The sequence below is a fragment of the Anabrus simplex genome, chromosome 14, assembly GCF_040414725.1.
Source record: "Anabrus simplex isolate iqAnaSimp1 chromosome 14, ASM4041472v1, whole genome shotgun sequence".
In the NCBI taxonomy this organism is placed as follows: Eukaryota; Metazoa; Arthropoda; class Insecta; order Orthoptera; family Tettigoniidae; genus Anabrus; species Anabrus simplex.
This window is the reverse complement of record NC_090278.1, coordinates 58,338,353-58,358,949: the sequence shown is the minus strand read 5'-3', so window position 1 is coordinate 58,358,949 and position 20,597 is coordinate 58,338,353. Positions and strand designations below refer to the sequence as shown.

General features: G+C 36.9%; 1 protein-coding gene across 7 annotated transcripts in view; it reads left to right on the top strand.

Annotated features, from left to right (window-relative positions):
- The window catches only part of LOC136885199 (uncharacterized), a 117,029-nt gene extending 97,347 nt beyond the window's left edge, over positions 1–19,682 (top strand). For 5 of the 7 annotated variants that reach the window (XM_067157620.2, XM_067157619.2, XM_067157616.2 and 2 more), the window contains 3 exons: positions 2,017–2,306; positions 4,998–5,099; positions 18,786–19,681. In XM_067157620.2, the coding sequence (XP_067013721.1) occupies positions 2,017–2,306; positions 4,998–5,099; positions 18,786–18,847 (454 nt within the window). In that variant the 3' untranslated portion in view covers positions 18,848–19,681. Of the gene's footprint in view, positions 1–2,016; positions 2,307–4,997; positions 5,100–13,072; positions 13,121–18,785 lie in introns of all 7 variants that reach the window. The other 2 variants (XM_067157618.2, XM_067157621.2) reach the window with 2 other exon arrangements.
- The last annotated feature ends 915 nt before the right edge of the window (positions 19,683–20,597 follow it).

Genomic DNA, 20,597 nt, shown 5'->3' with positions numbered 1-20,597 from the left:
CTCCCCCTTCCCCGCTACTAGTGAGCAGCTATGAAGGTCAACAACTCCACTGTGCCGATTCAGTACATTGCTTGTGTCATGACAAACCACTACACTAACTTCCTTCTCATGGCACAACTGAGACTTTGCCTTTAACGCTACTGAGCATATGTTTCTGATTCTTGTAAAATCTTACACAAATTTCCAGCACTTTTCCATTCTGCCACTAACCACCTCAAAAGCTTGTCTTCATTGCACGGATGAGAAATCCACTCCAACTGTTGTTTATTAAATAGCCCTCTCTCTTCCAGCGTTTCTTTACACTCTGTCAGCAAATGAAAGTCTTTCCTTTCTTCACCACATAATTCATAATACACACATCGTATTTATTTTTAACTTAATCCAGCCCTTATTAACATATACACCTAACAACCACCAGATTAGCCCTCTTCTCACCCCGTCTATTTACATTTGCCACTCTCAGATTTAGCATCTGCTGGGCTGAGTGGCTCAGACGGTTAAGGCGCTGGCCTTCTAACCCCAACTTGGCAGGTTCGATCCTGGCTCAGTCCGGTGGTATTTGAAGGCGCTCAAATACGACAGCCCCATGTCGGTAGATTTACTGGCACGTAAAATAACTCCTGCGGGACTAAATACCGGCACCTCGGCGTCTCCGAAGACCTTAACAAGTAGTTAGTGGGACATAAAGCAAATAACATTTATTAGATTTAGCATCTCATCTGATTAACTCTCGGAAACATTTTTAGGGTAGCCTTCTCCCGGCATTGGACCTCCAATTCTTGTTCAGCAATATCTCTCGCCCTCTTAATCACGTGTTTCCAATCCGTTCCCTTACTCCCGCCCCATTTAACGTTATAAAACTCGCCCAACTCCAGTCTATCTAAGGTGTTTTTCACCTTGTCCACCCAGTAGTCACCATAATTATCCTCCATTTGACTTCGGTAGGCTGACTGTAGGATCAGGCCCCGTACCCCTTCTCTTAATCTACACCAGTAACTAAGCACTCTTCTTAAAATACCTACCTTAATATACTCTTTATATAACATCCTCTCACCTGCACACGCGGTGCACAAGGGTAGGTCTGTAACGATCTTGCAGAACCTACTCTCTACCTGCTCTAATATCACACTTTTTTTCTACGCCCCAAACCTCTGAAGCATATAGCATTTTACCCTTCACCGCCGTGTTAAATACCATGCTTTGTATAGCATAGCTTGCTCCCCTAAATTTATTATCCTATTTACTGAGGGTGCTGCTTGGCCTTTCCATTTGATATGCCTAATCTGCTCCAACTACCATTTCTACTCAGCATCACCCCCAGGTACTCCATCATTTCCACCACCTCAATCTCTTCCCTGTTTATTACCCACTTTACTCCCGGTTTCTTTTTATTCCCTTTCCTGCATACCATCACCTTAGACTTCTTACTGTTGATCTTCAATGACCATTTCTCTGCAAAACTCCCTACTTTATTCAAACATTTTTGTAAACCTCCAGCTGTCAACGACAGCAACAACACATCATCCGCAAAGATTAATCCTGGAATTTCTTGTTTGCCTAGCTCCGGGTAAGCCCATTTTCTCTCTACACGGCCATCTAGTAGGTCCTGATCTCAACTTTTCTCCTTCCATTATAAACAATGTTTTATTCCATTTATTAAGGTACTTTCTAACCACATACAATTTCCCGCTCTCAACACATAGAACAAACCACTCATAAAAAGAAGCATGGCACTTGGAACAAGAGATGGTAGCACAGCATGGCTGTTAGAACAGCGCTATCTGTTACAGATTCTTTGAGCTACTTACTCCGTGTATTGGCTCTTGGAACCGTGCTAGGTATATGCCCCTGGGCACATTGAACGTACTTGTGAATTAAAACTAATTTTTTTTTTTAAACTGGCACTTAGAACGTTTGACATTTCCACTCTTGAATTATTGCTGAATGTTTTCTCCTTGGCATTACTGAGTCAAGGTAATAATTCCATGTTATTAAACTGTGTTCTTCTTGGTGCAGGGGCGATGCAACTGCGTATCCCCCGCAGTCCTTCCCTCCTGAACCCAGTCACTATGATGGTGCTCCAAGTGAACCCCCTGCATATGGTGCTCAGTCTTACGGTGGAGCACCCAACCCACCATATAGTGGTGGTGGTTACACCAGCTCGGCAGGTTATGAAGCAGGAGACTACTCGGCAGGTTACAGTGCTCCTCCACCTGATCGCGCTGGTGGATACGGGGCTCCTCCTCCTCCTGTTGCAGGTGGTTACAGCGCTCCACCTGATGCATACCCATCGTATAACAAGCCAGGTCAGTTCTTTTGATATTTCAGTAGCTAATATAAGTTAATTTCCTTTCTATTTTTTAAAAAATGTAAGTTTTTCTCTGTATTTAAATAATTTTGTTTATGTTGCTGAGTTGATCTGCTATTCTATGTCCTGTAGAGATGAAGATGTGTAGCTTATGTAATATCTGTGTGTTCCTTTTTGTTGCTGGTCTGATGTGTAGCATGACTTTACCAGGCTGTATGCATGGCTGCCTTTCCTTCCATTTCTGTTCCGATGCTGGGATGGTAGTTGTAATATTTATATTGGATTTTAAGGTGCATACAATTGATAACAAAATTTCTGTTGATTGTTTTGATGGAGGAGGATTATCCTGCATCAGTTGTCTTAAAATCTTCCTCTTTAGGAACCCTTATTTCCTTGGATTATTCAAATTACTTTGAACGCAGCAACTTGTGCATAGTTTGTGAGGGGTTGGTAACGAGTTGTACAAAGCCTTCATTGTGTTTTTGCAACTTCATCGAATGAGGTGGTCTGTGGTCGTATGGACATTTGCCATGTTGACAAACTAAACAGAATCTGTATTTAAATCTTATGTCCTCCAGCACACACAGTTTTTCCTGACATTCTTGTCACATCCTACAGAATTCATGATCTTTCTTATCTTAAGAATTCCTTATAGTCTGGTTCTTCTAAAAATATCCTGGTGACTTCTGTTGCTAAATCTCCTTTGTGGGAACGGGGTTGGTTATAGTAAGTAACAACTTGTACATATTTAAATCTGTTTGCTTTATTTTCAAGTTACTATTTAGGAAAAAGTGAAGGAACAAGTAAAAGTTTCAAGTTTGGCACACATTAAATAATATAGAGGGTGTTGTAGTAGACGTCTGCTATAGCGAGTACAGCATGTAATAAGAACCCTGTTGTAAAGACAGTTTTTTTAATGCTCCTATATTAACCTGTGTTTATCCTTTGGATACGAGAACCATTTCATTGATTCATCAGTTATTATGAGTGATTTAGTGAGTTATTTTTTCTATTATCGATATTTCTACACTACAGAGTGGAGTTCTGTTGCAGTTGATAGGGAATTAGTACCATGATTACGCTCTCAAAGTCGATTAGTAATACCCTCCGACACATGACTCCTAATGGTGTAAACCAGCAATTAAAGATTGAAACTAGAGGGGAAATAATTTTTTTGCAATGTGTGTGTAAATAATGTGGCCGCTTGTTAATCCGTTACGAATAGAAGCTGTAATAAATAATCGCTTAATTTTAATACTAGGTTCTGAAAATTAAATAATGTGGTATCTTTCAGGATACAGCAGTATGCATCACTGATTTCAGAGGTTAGGTTCTATATTCTCATGTCTGGTTAAATTTCAGAAAGGCTGTTCTCGCGTTAAATTTATAGCGTCAATGGCATCATTACTGGGGCTTGAAAAATGTTTTAGTGTTGCTTATTTTTGAATTATCGAGGTTCTACTGTATTGGCAAATAGATTGTTCCACAAAATCAGCATCTTCAATGCATACTGTGGTAAGAATATCTGGAAGTCTATGAAGAAAAAACACCCTCACAATAGTTATGGAATCTCATCCTCATTAAGATTATTTGTGCAAAATCAAGGGTAGCTCCCTAAGGCAAACCACATTGCCTCTTAATTTGTGACGACTGATGAAAAGAAATGATAATCTATCTGAGACCTTCCTTACTGGACACTTGCTCATTTTCTGATTGTTGAGCCCATCACATCCCTACCTGAATTTGACTTCACTGCATGCAATCTACGCAAGGTTTCTGCTGGTTTAACATCTTAACTTGCTAAAAACCAAATAATAATGAGTTGCACAGAAGACATATGCTCCTGTTTTTAGAGCATGCTTAAGCGCTTCTTGCAACTGTGGACTGCTGATTGTTAAAGTATACCACTCCAGTTTGAAGTCCCATTCATATTCGTTCCCCCATCCTATTTTTGTAGCATCTGAAGGTATGTTAAAACACTTCTTGTATTGCAGTACACAAAGAAACCTTCCCAATTTAAAGCACTTGCTGTTCCCATGATTCACGATGAATTAAGTGAGCACCATGTAATTCCCTGCATGTGTTATTTAGTTATTAAATCTTATGTTTGTTCTCAATAGTTTTGCATATGTGTAATAATTTAGCTCAAATCACAACAATCAGGTTTTAAAGCAAGGTTCAACTTGCAATTGTCAGCTGTTCATTGGAACACAGTGACCCTGTTTGTGATACTTGGGGGGATAATTGTATTTGCTCCTTGCTTTCTTTGTATTCTGCAGATAGGGTTCTTTCAAACATCTCTTGTGGCTATTATTGCCCTCATGTGTTGCTATTGATGGCCATTGCGTCCATTTCCTCTTTCTTCAGTGCAAGACAATTGAACTTTTATTAGATGTAGGATGGAGACATTTCATCAGCATTTAGACTTGATTTGATATACAGACTGAGTAATAGAGGAGAGGGAATAAGTATTGAGTTATAGGGTGGTGGTTGGTCTGAATTTTTCTGTGCATATACACCTTTGGATAACCAGTTCATGGCTTTTCTATTCTATCTGGTGGTGGTATTTAAATATCTTTGGATCTTTCTACTCCAATCAAGCTACTGGGTCTTCTGAAGCACTTGTTGCCTTGGGTGTAGGTTTCTGTGGTGTTTGAATTAATTACAAGGCGAGTCTTGTCCCCAGCAGCTCCTGCACATGACTCTTATGGCGGAGGGTACAGTAGTGGGCCTGGCTACAACACAGCAAGCTATGATGACAGGGGATACTCCACATCTACCAATGCGTACGGTAAGTCGGTCCTCTTGCAAGGTTGTTTTGAAGCGGTGGCAATGGTTGGATCACAAGCCTGAACTTCATGTTCGTGATGCTTATTCCTTTAGCCTCAGCCTTCATTGATAACATATTCTACATTTCTTTTCGAGAACATTTGAAAGCATTATTCCTGTATCATTCTTTTTGACATCGTCTGGTTTTTTGGAGGAATGTTCTTATGCAATGAATGACGTTTGATTTCCAACTACTTGCAGGATCTTGGGTAAGAAATTTAGAAATTTCTATTGAAGTGAATTTCTCCTCTTTGCCAAAGAGGTATATCTACATTAGTGTTGCAGTGTATTTTCTGCTGGTTTGTACCTCATAGCTGTGCATTGTTACACCTATGTTACTGTTTCTTTTATTTTGGGAATGTGAAATGTGAAGAGAAGTGTGCCTTGTTAGTGTAGAGTCTGTCCAAAAGCAAGTTTTTCTTCACGCATCAGTAAAATATGAGATTTAGTGGTGATGCTATTTTGCTTGGAAACGTGTCTTATGCCAACCACAAAACTTGTTGAAATCCTTATGACTGTGTAAAATAAATATTTCTCGCTTTGACACATCTTTTGGCATGAGTGTTATAATTTTCTCACCTTTGTGAAAATACTCGTGTATGAATCCCTGTGCGGATTTTATTTTCTAATAAAAGTTCAACAATCATTTTGGGGGCACTTTTCGAATACTTTGTGTAGAGCACCTGTTATAGAATAACTAGACTTATTTTATTTTATGCAGTATTTAAACGATCAAAAAATTTGAATGACTTGATGAAAATGACAAATATTTAAGGAGATTAGTTTGCTTTAGTTCCTTTTTTCATTAAAACAAATTAATGAACATGCTTTTGGGCTCATACCTTGAAGGAAGTTTTATTCAATAAGTGTTCAGAACTTCCTGTAAACACTGTAAGTGCTTCTACTGCATGGACCATCCCTGCATTTGCTGATTGCCTGTTTTAGTGTGTGTATCAGTGTTAGAGCTTTATTTCTTCTTCTCAAGATTAATGAAGTAGTGCTAGTTCTTTGCTTTAAACTAGATATGAATTTGTTCACACTTGAACAAAATTAACGAATGTATATTTTTATAATGCTTAGGAAGAGCAACAGTGGATGGAGTTTTCTATAGCTATTTTAAATTCTTAGTACATAGTAGTTGCAGTGGTTCTGTTTTATTTACTTTTAATTTTGAAATATATCCCATGCATCACAATGATAATGAAGCCATGATAGGAAATATAGAAGTGAGTAAGAATCTTCAAGGTCCTCTTAAGGATATAATGGTTCTGCACATCTGGAACAAAGATTGTGGGTAATCTTAACAGGTGAGAGTAGTGGTGAAGTATATTTCTTTTGTGCAACGTTCTCCGGTCTAATACTTTGTAGACTTGAATTTCTCTCTTTCTGGGAGCAGTACTGGCAAAATGGTCTACCAAAACTATAGTAGCCTTTGAAGTTCATTATGAATAAGTTGATATAAGATGTTAGTGTAGTTTTAAAAAAATATATATACAGAGCAAAAAGACTTTTTGCACATTTAAAGATGCAAAGGATTTCTGTGGGCTGCAATATACTTTCGGATACAAGTCGGATCACTGATCAAGAACAGGCGATTGTTGAAATGTACATTAGTTTTTCTGTTGGGTGGTCTATTGCTGCCTGACAATTCGAAGAAATTGTTGCCTTTTTAAGGATGATTCTCCTTCTTTATCTTATTGCCTCCACCTCTTCCTTATCTTTGACTAGTTTGCCACTTCTCACCCTGTCGGACCTATCTTTTTCCATCATTCTCTATTAAATCATTGCCATATGACAGTCTTATCCAGTTACATCTGCACTAGTTCAGTTGGAAATTTTCTACTGAGGTAATCTCGTCATTTCTCTGATTTCTTGCTTCAAATGCAAAAAAAGAGAATTTTATAAAATATAAGTTTTTTTGTTCACATCTGTGAGAAATATTTCATGGTCAGTGTGGCCAAATGATTCTTGCATATGAGACTAGTTTTAAAAGTAGTCTATCTTGCCTTTCAATTTTAATATACTGTAGGCTGTTTCTACTTTGAATTATTCACATTTCATTATTTCATTATTTTTCCCAGCCTCAGTTGCAAAAGTGTAAGCAACCTTTTTAATTGCTTCGCGCACCTTGATTGCATTTGGTGATCTGTGCTTGATTTGTTTTTATACTTGCCTTCTTTCACAAGCATTATAAAACGAAAGCTTTCGTGTCTGAAAGAATTTGTTTTGATAAATCCAGTCGCACACGTTTATGTGCACAGTCTTCACCACATTCAGTCGCCTATGCTCCTTTATAATGTAGAACATGGTGTGATTGTGAAGGCCCCTAATGTTGGCAGTACAGTGTCTGTAATATTCTTAACTACTATTACTCGTGTTCCCACTTCCAGAAATCAATGATGTTTCATCATTTCACCATAGAAGTTAGACACATTTTTCCCTTCTTGCTTCCGTAGAGATCAGGACTCCAGGTTTTGAGCTGTTGAGATATCCCATCTTAACATGAGATAAATGTTATTTACCTTCCTCTTTCCTGTACCCTGACTGCCTCTGTCCTGTAGCAACGTGCAGGCTTCAACCATCGGGACAGCCACTCTTCCATAACAAAAAGTTACATAGAAAATTTTGGAACTCGTACATTTAATTGCACTGTTCCTTCTGCATTTTTACTGGGCAAGTTGCTGCTTTCCTTAACATCTATAATTGAATATCAAGTACTTAGTATGTTGCACTTTTCAGCCCTCCATTGCTCTCATGCTGTCTATAAATATAATTTCTCTCTTTGCGGATTTCTGCAGTTTGTATCATCCTTTGCAACTCCACAATCATTTGGAGTTTGTATGTATGATTTTAATTTGGGTACGATCCTTCTAGATGTTGATGACATACCTGTACCTTTAGGATGATAAATGTTGGAAAGGGACAAACAAGTGTCTTTATGATAATATATTTTTATAATTTCTGTAAAATCTAAAGAACTAAAAGAACAGTGGTTTTGAACATTGGGGCGCGGTTTCTTCAACTGTATGTTAAATTCTACTTAACAAATGTTAACTAACAATTATTAACTTTACACTTTGTTTAAAAGTGCCCTGTTTAACGAACACATTTCCAACATTTGTTATGAAACAATTGTTAAAGACAAATTAACACATTTCAGTGAGATTTCTGAACGTGTTTGACAGTAGGCGTCTTTGGTTTCTCCTAGTGGTGTGTTGAAATAGTATTTTGTCATACAGACACGTGGTTTACATTATCGGTTATGGTTAGCGGAGACTGATAAGATGTAAACATGTCAAGTAAGAGGCAACAAAAGCGTTATGATGAATGCGAGTTTTTTTTCATTTAATTTTAATTTAAAGTTATGCGAATGTGCTTAAAAAAATGAAAGAACGGACTGTTATATCACAACATTCGATATAGCCTATTCTTATATTCTTATCACCGGGTAAATGTGATAACTGATGTGTTTTGAATGGTTTTCGAGCTTTATTTTATTGCGGAGAAAATAATGTAATGCCTTGTTAATGCTGCAGTGGCAGCAGGAATTCTTTGCTTGATTCTACACACTTTTTCTTGCACTCGTGAACATAGTCGCCCACAATTACATGAAAAGTTCTAAAGCATAATATCTAACAAGTAGAGGCCAGACCCTTCTGTGGTTTAGTGGTTAGCGTGATTAGCTGCCACCCCTGGAGGCCCGGTTTGATTTTGAAAAGTGGTGCGAGGGCTGGAACGGGATCCGCTCAGCCTCAGGAGGTCAACTGATTAGAGGTGGGTTCGATTTCCACCTCAGCCATCCTGGAAGTGGTTTTCCGTGGTTTCCCACTTCTCCTAACTTAAGGCCATGGCCGCTTGTCTGTACCTTCCAATCTTCCAATCCCCCAGCAAGGCCCCTGTTCAGCATAGCAGGTGAGGCCACCTGGGCGAGGTACTGGTCATCCTCCCCAGCTGTATCCCCGACCCAGAGTCTGAAGCTCCAGGATACTGGAGGGTAAACAGAAAAAGAAGACGACGATTAAATTAATATTTGAGGGAATATTAAGATAAAAATTGGAAAAAAATATTACGCAAAATGCAGTACAGTTTGTCTACCTGAAATGAATATAGGCCTAAACGTCCTCACAGTTACTGCTGGATTTCTTTCTATATATATATTGCACCGTCCCGCGTCCAGGTAGGGTCGCGTGAGATCCAGGCTAGCTTGAAGACGGATGTCAATTTCCAAAATTATAACAAAAAAATTCTGGGCTATGAGTTCTGAAACTAGAGAAAACACCGTCGTGGTAAACCATCGGATGAACAAACCTACGCAAACGGACGTCTCCAAATCGCGAAATCGGTTCGTATCCAAATAAAGTAGCACAATTCTTAATCTATGTCTACCTACAAACTAAGTCCATAATCTAGTAAGTCATTGAAAGAATTAGCAGTTTTGAACAATACTATTCATTAAAACAAGAGTGAATGAAATCTTAAAAAAAACTTCTAAGTGCATTGAAATACCATTAAAGTAATGAACAATAATTCATCAATGTCGCATCTCATCAAATGCTTTCAAAGAATATTAAATTTGGAGGCCTCCAAGTAATTAACAAGAAAGGAAAATCAAACATTACATCTTTGATTGGGAGTAGTTTGAAAATGTCTGACGCAAGATATTTACATATTAAAAAAAATCAGGATCACGTCTACAATATTCTTCCAATATTACATAATCTGTTCCTACAAACTTCCAGTCAATTTAATTATTTCCCAACTTAATTCGCGGTATGATAAACTCATTTTGCTAGTAATTATCACATTCAGTTCTTAGGGATATCAATTATCAGGAAAAACATTCTTTCCAAGTGTCCCAATCATTTCACCTGTCTAACTTTCCTGAGTTTTCGATACAGTATGTCATAGGCATTGAGGAAAAGGTAACTCGTGGTCATTCTTCTATTTAACACAAATAATCAAAATATTATCATAATTATTAATCAAGTTGCTCGTTAAAGAAATACTAATTTCAAAAGAAAAAAAAATATATATATACCCTTAAGTGCCAGTTCAGAGGTTATATGTGTCCTAATATTCAAGCTGTCACTCACATCTAACACGCATCTAAACTAATTCAATTAAATACTAGGCAATCGGGTACGTGAGAAGACTCTTAACTGTTATCATCAACCGTTAATTATGAATGTCACGAGTGATACCATATCATGTAAGTAAATAAACTTCTGAGCTTAGTTTACCAGCGTAAAAATACCTATGGCTAGGAAATTCTACAGACATAAGTTGCCTTCCTAATATCATCTATGTGTGGAATCATTTTCGATGATCATATAAGTAGTTGCTTAGTTACGATATTTGGATTGTAATTGACATTGTATAAAGCTTCCCGAAAGATTACTGTATGTTTGAGAACCAATTATATTATTAATCTTGAATAGCATCAATTGACCTTATTTCATTTCTAGAAACTATCTATCTCTTCATTTGCGATGTAATAGTAATAATCATCATAATCATCATTATTCCTACCATATTATTATTCTTCCTATACAATTCATTTATTTCATATAACGCGCCTCATGTCTCATCTTAATGCTGTAACATCATCACAGTTCACCTTAACTTAACGCACGTTACTTCCTCGTCATTATTCATCCATCAGATATCCTACTTTATTCTCAAACTTTCTTCGAATTCCATAAATTATCTCGTTATGTCTTGTAACGATGTTGTAACTACCTCTCCTTGATCGTATCTTACCTCAGCTTGATTGTACGTGCATTATCATAGACCTAATGTCAAACACAATACGGCTTAATATCGCATTTACTTGAACTAACCTCCGTTACTTCACCAAGGGCAACATTACGAACGCAAAAAAAAAAATAAGTTATCACTGGATAATCACTTCCTATACGAATGGATTTGCGTTGCATTTTAGATTACCTACTAGCCTCTGATACTGTGAATTCAAATAACCATTCACGTAACATCAGTCTTACAGGACACTTAAAAATAGCACTTTCGAGTAACGAATGCAAATATACCTGGCACTTTCCAAATAACAAATATCTAAACTACTTACTAAAAGAGTGACAAGACTTATCTTTTCCTCCTGCTCTCGATGCTGCTGTCACATGTCCAATTGATTAGGACATATGGTCTCCGCGTTCACGGCATCACATTAGCCTGTCGGGAACGTTTGGGATAGTCTTCACTCATCTCCGACTCTCATGGGGCTCGACTTGTCGATCATGATACCTTCATCTAGGCAGCCACTGCCTCTGTACGTCAAGCACATGACGTAGCCGGTTTCTTGCGTGGTGAACATGGAAAAACAGATCAACATGGTCAATTTCATCATCTGCTGGGAAAAAGCCTGCTATGAGCTACTTATTAGTCTGATTATTGCTTCTTATGTGGCTTGTGATATTTTAGAATCTTTCTCTACGTCTGTTAAAGCTTCAGTTAAACCACAATATAATTATTTCTATTTCTTGCGCACCAATTATTCTTCTTCTGCGACTTCTTAATATTGAATTCCTTTCATTATACACAAGTTCTTGCTGGTCTCCTGTGATGTAGTACTACGGTACTCTGCCAATTAAATTGTGTAGCTTTATATTAAGAAATGTTACAAACTCTGTCCCGCCGATGACTTCTATTGCTTGTGAAGATGTTTGTTACTTCTCCGACTCATCTATTTTACTCTTCTCAGTCAGTTTCCTCCGAAAGTCCTGTGTATTCCTTAACAAATTTTTTTTCTTTCAATAAGCATATTTTAACAATATATCGATGTCATCTTTTCTCACCGCCTTCTGTAATTTCTTCCCTTATCATTCTCTTATCATTCAGGCACACGTCGACGTTCTATGTCTGGCGTTCGTATGACATAGCCGCCATTTTTGCTCCGGATAAACCTTTGTTCACAGTGAAATGGCACAATATATATATATATATATATAAATTATTGGTAGAAAATAAGGTTCCACTGCAATTTCATTATTCATTTTATTCGCATTTTGCCTTCGCATTCCCTGAAACAATGATTTAATTTGTATAAAAAATGTATGTTTATGGCGGGACTCAAACTCATGTTGTCACAGTCCGGAGACAAGTACGATGACCACTCGGCCACTGCTCCGCTTGTCAGGGTTGCAACTCTTTAAGTATGTAGGTGTTGCATTAGAATGGGGGGATTCATAAATTTTTTGGAAATTATTAGGTTGCAGATCTGACAATTTTGGGTAAAATGTGTTCGCATTATAGTGTTCTATCACCTCCATGTGGTCCGAAGCGGATCCTGCCTCATGATATTTGTCCTCACTGTTGGAAACTCTAACCTATTTTCATTATGGTCAAGTATCTTGTTCATTATGGCTTTGGTAATTAGAAATATATCTTCTGACAGCTTTAGAAAGTAGTTATTTCTTGGTATGGGTCGTCCTTTGCCTTTTTCAGTTTATAAATATTCTTCGTACAGCGTCTTCTACATGCCTCCATTTTGAAATTTTAGCAGTTGTTACGAGGTTTAACACAGAGCTGCTGCCAGGTTAATTTAATACAAGTATTAACAATCTGTTAGAGTTAACCATTCTTGATGAGACGACCATTTTGTTAAATTATGTGTTAAATCTCCTTAACAGCAGAGTTAACACTTAACATTCGTTGAAGAAACCGGGCCTAGGAGTGCTGTATTTGCATAAGGTTATGAAAATGAACATTTTCTTTTTAGTCCTCAATTTTGTAAAATAGAGGCAAGATCATTCTTGTTGCTGTGCAATTCGGAATGAAGCTTTCACGTTGACTGTGTAGATATTGTGCCACTTTTGCCTATAAGCGTCACATATTAATGGCTTAGATCATATGGTTTGGTACTATTTTTGAGTTTCGGGTCTAATAGACCCCCCGATCATAGAGATATTGTTGTTTCAGAATCCACAAATTACAGCAGTGGTGGTGGCTACAGCAAGCCTGATTATGGTGAGTAGTAACATGGCTTCGGATTGCTCAGACTGAATGGCCCATGGCTTCACTAGTCATTTCCCACTGTGTTTAATGTAATATAATAGCTGTGGACAAATGGAAAGCAGCAACTTACTATTTATTGTAAGAAGTTTCCTGTACCATTGGTGAGCACGTAATGTAGCTTCACTGAAGGGAAGACGAGATTATGACGATGGAAAAAACCTGAATACCAACATAGTTGGTCTGTTTTTGGACATTATAAATTTTCCACCTAACTCATTCCTGGTTATCAGTGTTTCACCCCAGTGTGCTAAGTTGGGCTCATAAGCTTGCCGTTTGTGTGCGGATTTCATTTGCAAACTTGGCTATGACTCTTCGAAATGCTCAGTCTTTCCATTGGAAGCAGAGAAGTTGGTTGATTTAATTCAGTTGGCAAGTTAATTTGCTTTCGTGCAATCTATATCTCCTTTTATGGTGTCAAAACAGGCTCATTGGATTATTCAGCATCCACACTGCTAACTGGCAAGCAAAATTGAACATTAATAATCTAAGACCTTGCTCCCTGAAGGAGCAGTTTACCATCTGAAGCTCAGAAATTAAAGGCCTGTTCTTGTTATCACACTACTTTCTCCAACTTAATTGTACCTTCAATAGCGATGAGGAGTTCCATAATCCCGGCAGTAGAAATCTTGGTCTTGGCACACAGTCTACTAAGGTTGAATAAACCTCCTTCAAACCTGTGCTCTATTTCTATGCCCTGTGGTAGTTCACCTTTAACAAGGTGGAGTATGGTTCCAACAAAAATTGAGTTACATACATACATTAAGCGTGAAAAAGGCTGTTTATTGTAAGTTTTGAAATTGCTCTCTTGTAAAACGAGGGCAGGTTACTACTTCTGGATAAACAGTTAATGCATAGAAAAATGATGTAGCAGAACGTGTTAAGCATGTATTATACTTCTATTGTGATATAAAGTTTTTTACGCTAGCAGTTTAATGTTGCACTAACTTGCAGGCTTTCCTCACTGGTGGGATAGGCAAGGTCTCGTGAGCTGAGACGGTAGCAGCTTTGCCTTAATTAAGGTGCAGCCCTGTCTGGCATCAGTGTGATGAACTACGAAAAACAATTTTCAGGGCTGCTGACCTGTTTCACACTAATCTTCTCCCAAATACAAGCTCACAACTACACGGTTTGTGTTTTGTAGTCAGCTTGCTTGGTGATAAACCTGTTGCCTTCTTGGAGCACTTTCAACAATGTTGCTCAGCTGTCGAATCTAGCCCTGTCTAATCCCATAAGTTCCTCAGTCATCTTGAGTGACCCTCTAGCCTGCGTGGTCAGTTCCCTCCCTGTGCTCCTGAGTGTTTCCTTTGACCGCGACCATGGCATTAAGGGGGTTAACCAATACATTACATTAATCGTATATATGGTCTGTGTTTGGCTAGAAAATGAGTTGAATATAAATATTTCCATCCCTTCCATGAAGTACAAAATGCCATGCGTATTTACATTGGTTAGCTTGATTAGCGGTCGTCCTTGGAGGCCCTGGTTCTATTCCCAATGCTGCCAGATTTGAGAGTTGTAGGAGGGCTGGTATGTAGTTAAGATGGTACATGCAGCTCACCTCCAATGGTGGGTGTGCATAATCTGTTGTGTTAATTTTTGCTAAAACTGTGTTCCCAATTTAACTGAAGGAGTCTGCTGTTTCAAAGGCATTTAACAAATTTGGGAAAAGATCTTCCAGTATTTTCATAAATTGTGCATCTATCTCTGGTATGCTATGAAGATCAGATTTTTTGTATGGAAGTATTCGACATGACGAATTCCAACTAAGAGGTTGAAGTTAGGTCAGGAGGACCATCTGAAATATTTGTTCCCTGGTTTTTTTATAAGTGCAATTGTATAGCAATGAAAAAGTAATTTTAAGATACTGTTCTTTACAGCATTTTGTTGACGTTGACATTGAAACCAGTAGATTAACTGGGTACATGGCAGGTTATGAAAATTATCATTGTTTTTTATATGAGAGAATAGTGAAAGGAAGATGCATGTTATGAAAAATTAAATCAGTTTTATGCGTCAGTTGTTTGAGACTGCAACTGTGTTCCTATGTGGTAGGTTGCTGCTTTATTTTAATGTGTGTATATATATATCACTGTTTCCATACTTCATTATCATTCCGTGTGACCATGATTTATGTACTATTTAAACATTTCTTGGTCAGTCCTACACTGTTCTTCAGTGTATGTAGTAACTACACCTGCAATGGGCAGAGCAGGCTGTGAGACTGTATGCTAAGGAGAAAGTACCACTTCAGTGACATTTAGAATTGCCTTGAATTCATAGAATCTCTTCTACTTATGTTGCTGGAGTAAGGTTTTTTTTTCTTTTTTCCTTTTTTCCTCTTTTTGATGGGAAGTAATTATTTAATAATTTTTTAGAATGACTTATTCACTTAGTTGTTTTTCCTCTCTCTCTTTTTTTGACCAAAGGGGGATCAGTATAGCCAGAGAATTGATTCGTTAATCCTCGGGAATGAGTTATTTTTAAAATTGGCCCTTGTCATATAGCCATGTATCTTTGTTGTTCATTGCATAAGAATGTTGCCTTGTTCCTTTGACAAATCAGAAGATAATGCATGATGTGATGTGGGGGTGATATCAATGAAGACCAGTCACCTATATGTTCTGCTGTAGTTGAGCAAGTTCTGAAGTGATTATTATGGAATTTTTGAGTGTGTTGTGTGTTTGGTATTCGTATGCTTTAATTTTGTGTTCTCTGTCAACTCTTCATTATCAAGGCAGATTCATTGAAGTTTTTTCTACAGTAAATTATAATCATTGATATTATGGTTATTTTCTGTAACGCTCATTGAAAATAAACCTGTCTCATTCTATAGCTGTATATTCCATGGATGTGTGGTCCTTTATTAAGGATATTTCGAATGATTCACGATGCAGAAAAGCAGTTGTGATGAGAGTTAAGTGGCAGGGATAGTTTGCCTGATAATGGTTTGTAGAGGCAACAAACCAAACATTTACAATTTATTGAGAGATATTCCATTTATGATATTGTGGTTTTACTTTCATGGTCAGTCACAGTCACAAAATTTCGAGTCAATATGATTTGTGCAAGGAATAGTTACGTAAAAATGTTAGTTTGATCCAGTTTCCAAGAAATAAATGAGATGTCCGGATCTGCTTGCTAATAATTTAAGAAAATAGTGTCACTTCAGAGTGCATCTTTGTAACATTTATTACTTCCCAAGATTGTGGTGTCTGACCAGAGTGCAGTATATTTCTCTGATAGTTTATGCTAATTCAGAATAAACAAATACAATAATATTTAATTTATTAGTAATTGTACGATACTGCCATAATGGACTTATAATTGTTCGTTAAACCAAAAGGCACTGAGGGTGGTTTGCTCCATCTTCACCAGGATTTTGCTGATGTTGATGATTTGTCGAAATAGCGAAGAATAAAGAGGCATGCTTTTGATACACTGGCCTCAGACAAGTAGTTCCATTCATTTGGCAAAGGACTCTATTTGACAAGTGAAGGCATTTAAGTATTTCAGAACTTCATGGTGTTATATATAAAGTATGCCTATTAATAAACAGGACTGATGTCATAAATACGATTTATTCTAAGAAGCTTCGTTACTTAATCTCCTTCAAAGTACTCCCCTTATGCCTCTGGATATGGATGTTCCACTGTTCATAACTAATTTGGAAGTCATTAACTGTTAACCCATGCTCTACTGTTACCTTTTACTGTTTTAACTCTTCTACGGACTGAAAATAAATTCCCTTGAACACGCTTTACACTTTGACCAAGGTTGAAAGGTTGTAAGAGACAAATTTGATAAATATACAGGATTTTCAAGTACTGAAATTGGTTTGAGCCAATCCAGTTTTCTGCCTGCTTGTTTTACACTCCTGTCTTTCCAGGACCAAAATAATAGTGTTGGTTAACTGTTTAAGCCTCAGGCACATACTCAACCATAACAGTACCCAGAATATGGCAGGGAGAAATTGAGAGAAAGAAAACAGTCTACATCACCTTGCATTTGTGCTTGCTCATTGTTGCTTTTTCCATTCTTGGAGAGCCAGAGCTCTTCCAATGCATTGATTGCCTGTTTATTTCAGGATCATATTGAAAGATCCAGGTTTCGTCACGTTACGATTTTTTTTTTTTTTTTTTTCCCCCAGAAGGTCTGATTGCTCTTGGACGTGCTGCATTATGTTAAAGCAAATTCCTTTCCTCTTCATTTTGTTCTGGATTGAGATTCCTTGGGACCAGCTTTAAACACATTTTTCTCTTCAATCTTCAATCTGCAAATTTTCTCTTGAAATTTCACAGATCTCCTATCATCCTGATACTCGGTCGTTGACCTGCATCCACAGTTTCACTAATTTTCTGAATGTTTTTGTCCGGTTTTGCTGTAATTCGATGTTCTGGGTACTAATTTGTCTTCCATCTCCCTCTACCCTCACAAAACCTCGTGCCACTAAGAAACGTGTGTATATGACATTCTTCTGTACACCTTCTTCATTAAGTTAAAACACACTTAGGATCTTTCTTTACAAGGAATTTTAAATTCACACGCTACTCAATCTTGAAACTATGCATGGTTCTTAGCAAGCAGATGAGACAAGATTGGCTTAGACAGCACTGCATTCCTGTAGCATCAAGATAAACTAATTACTCTCTCCATCCATAGAAGACAGAAAAGCAGTCCTGTTAATTAATAGCCACACCTGATATCCCTATTAGAACTCTGGATGATAAAAATGTGTTCTAGGTGTACATTATTTGTAAAATTAGTGTGATTCAGAAGCTTGATAAGGTTTCCACTGTGTAGATACTGCTGATGTGAGCATTTTAAATTCTACCATCTGTATATGGTATTATTGCTAGTCTCCAGTAATTAAAAATTACTTCTCAGGACCATACTAATTGGCTGTGGAGTTGTCAAGCTTTGTTTTTTATTTGCTGCTTCAACTTTTCAAGTATTTCATACATACTAGATGGTTTTGTAAATATGGGCATGTTCACTTTCATTATACTTCAGTGTGTTAATGACTTGATGATGAAAAGTTGATTGCAAAGGTGTGCATTCTTTTGTGCTGGTTTCTTAAGTGTGCAGTGAATTGTGTTCAGAAGGAAATTTTCTGCAATAGGCCAATTGGGAAACCAGTGGCTTTCTCTTATCATTTGAGTAATAAATTGCACATTATTATTTTGTGGATTTCTGCTTCAGTGGTTTGTTTACACAATATATTTTAATGTTTAATTATCTCTTAATATTAGGTTACTCATATCCTTTACAGATAAATGAGAATAATCTCCCCAACTTAGTTGAAAAACTTACTAGAATTCTGTGGGATGGACAAATAAGAACAGTAGTAGTTTTCAAGAGTTTTTATATGTATTATTTGAAGGAAACAAGAATGGGCTTTTATTTACTGCTAATACTCACTGCCTTATAAACATTTAACTAAAATTTATTATAAAAGACTAAGGATACTACATTAATTGAAGAAAAATATAAATGCTTGAACAGAACTAAAACTGACATTCTTGGTAGATATTTGCTGCTTGTGTTGTGCTGTGGAATACGAAGGAAGAGGACATAAAAAGATTTTTGTTGTATGTTTTTGGTATTGCATTCATTGCAGGTGGCAGTTCGGCTGGTTATGGCCAGTCTCGTGATTATGGCGGGCAATCTCGCCGCTACTAGGAATGTAAATGAGAAGGGCAAACAAAACCCAAAATGTTGTGTGGCAGGCAGGAATTAAAACACAAGTACCTTTAGGAAAAGAAAGGGAGATGGCGTCATTGAGAGATCTGCTACAATCTGCTGACAAGTGTTCTAATAACTAAAAATGGATTCTTCATGTCTATTGATTATAAAAGTGAAATGGACTTTTTCTATTGCTGCACTAGAAAAACATCAGTGAGCAAACTAGATGCAACAAAAACAAAGTTACTTTAACAGAACAGTATCTACTCTCGTTGCGATTAATGTAACTGTTTTTATTACCTCTTATTCTTAAGTATTTGTCTTTAACTATGTAGTTGTATATGTTGTGTATATGTGGTAGACTAGCCCACCACATTGGCTACAGATCTTGCGTGTTTTGAGGATACTTCATATATTCTCAGAAAATTCTATTTCTCCTTATTTGTTACAAGAACTAGGACTTAGAAAGATAGTGTGAATTTTTTTTATAAAACTGATGAGAAAAAGACATTCCAAAGATCATGGATCGGAAATGTGACAGATTTTATTCCAGTAAACTGATTACATGTGACTTAATTTTTTCTTCATATTTGCAGTAAATGTTTTAGGAAGTGGTTGGAAATTCTGTTTCCTGTTGTTTTATATTCATTTATAAAATACATGATCCAGTAGGTATTTCAACATAGGCAAATATGTAAAAGCAAACTATGGCAGAATTATAACAGTTTTAATGATTGAGAAATTTTGTCCATGAGTTGACAAAACTAAAAGAGGTGATTGTAAAAAATGTCATTAAATCTCATTTTGAATGTCAAAAATAGTTTATTTAATTGATGCCTCCCATATGAAGAATCCATATACCATCCCAGTTATTTCTAGGCTATGTATGGGAGATATCCATGCTAACTTAGATACATTCCATCTCTATTTACTCAGAACAATTACAGAAGGATATCTTATTCAATTCTAAATATTGAAAGAAGTATGAAACAATATACAAAGGGAATTATTCCATAAGTTGCCAAATTTAGTCAGAGATGAAGTTAGTCCTAAATTTCCAAACGGACAGCGTCATGAGTGAAACATTTCTGTATGCAGCTCGAAAACCTATGTTACCAGGTTGAGAATTATTCTGTTTGGCCTTGTAGGATACTGGAGGAAGAGGAGAGTTTATTTTAGTGCATGGGATTTTAAATTCCCCCATACATATTCCCATAATTTTTTGTTAAGTAACGTGTTAACTTAAAATGAAAGTATCCTCCTATTCAATACATCATATATTCCGTCATTAGACGGAGTAAACAAGTTCAGACATGTTTCGGCTCGTTTGAGCCATCTTCAGTGAAAAAATTAGGGGGGGGTGGAATAATTTACATAATATGAGTTGAAAAAATGCTAAAAAACATAATGAAAGCGCAAATGAAAAAACAAACAAAAGAGAGCCTAGACGGAAACAAAATAGCACAAATATACAATATTTACATCAAAATGCAGAGTAAAAAACAACTTATTGCAACAAAATTCAGTGAAACAGGAGTTAATTTGAAATAATAATTGATACTAAAAAACTGCGTTAACCTAAGAAACAAGGGAATGAGAAAACAAATGATGCAGATGGAAATGAATGGTAGTAGCACATGGTGAGGTTGTGGACCTCATAGTTTACAAATTATTAGTTTATAAAAACGACAAAACAGTTTGAAATCGCTGTCAAAATCCTAGTGGAAACCCATCACATCAAAATGGT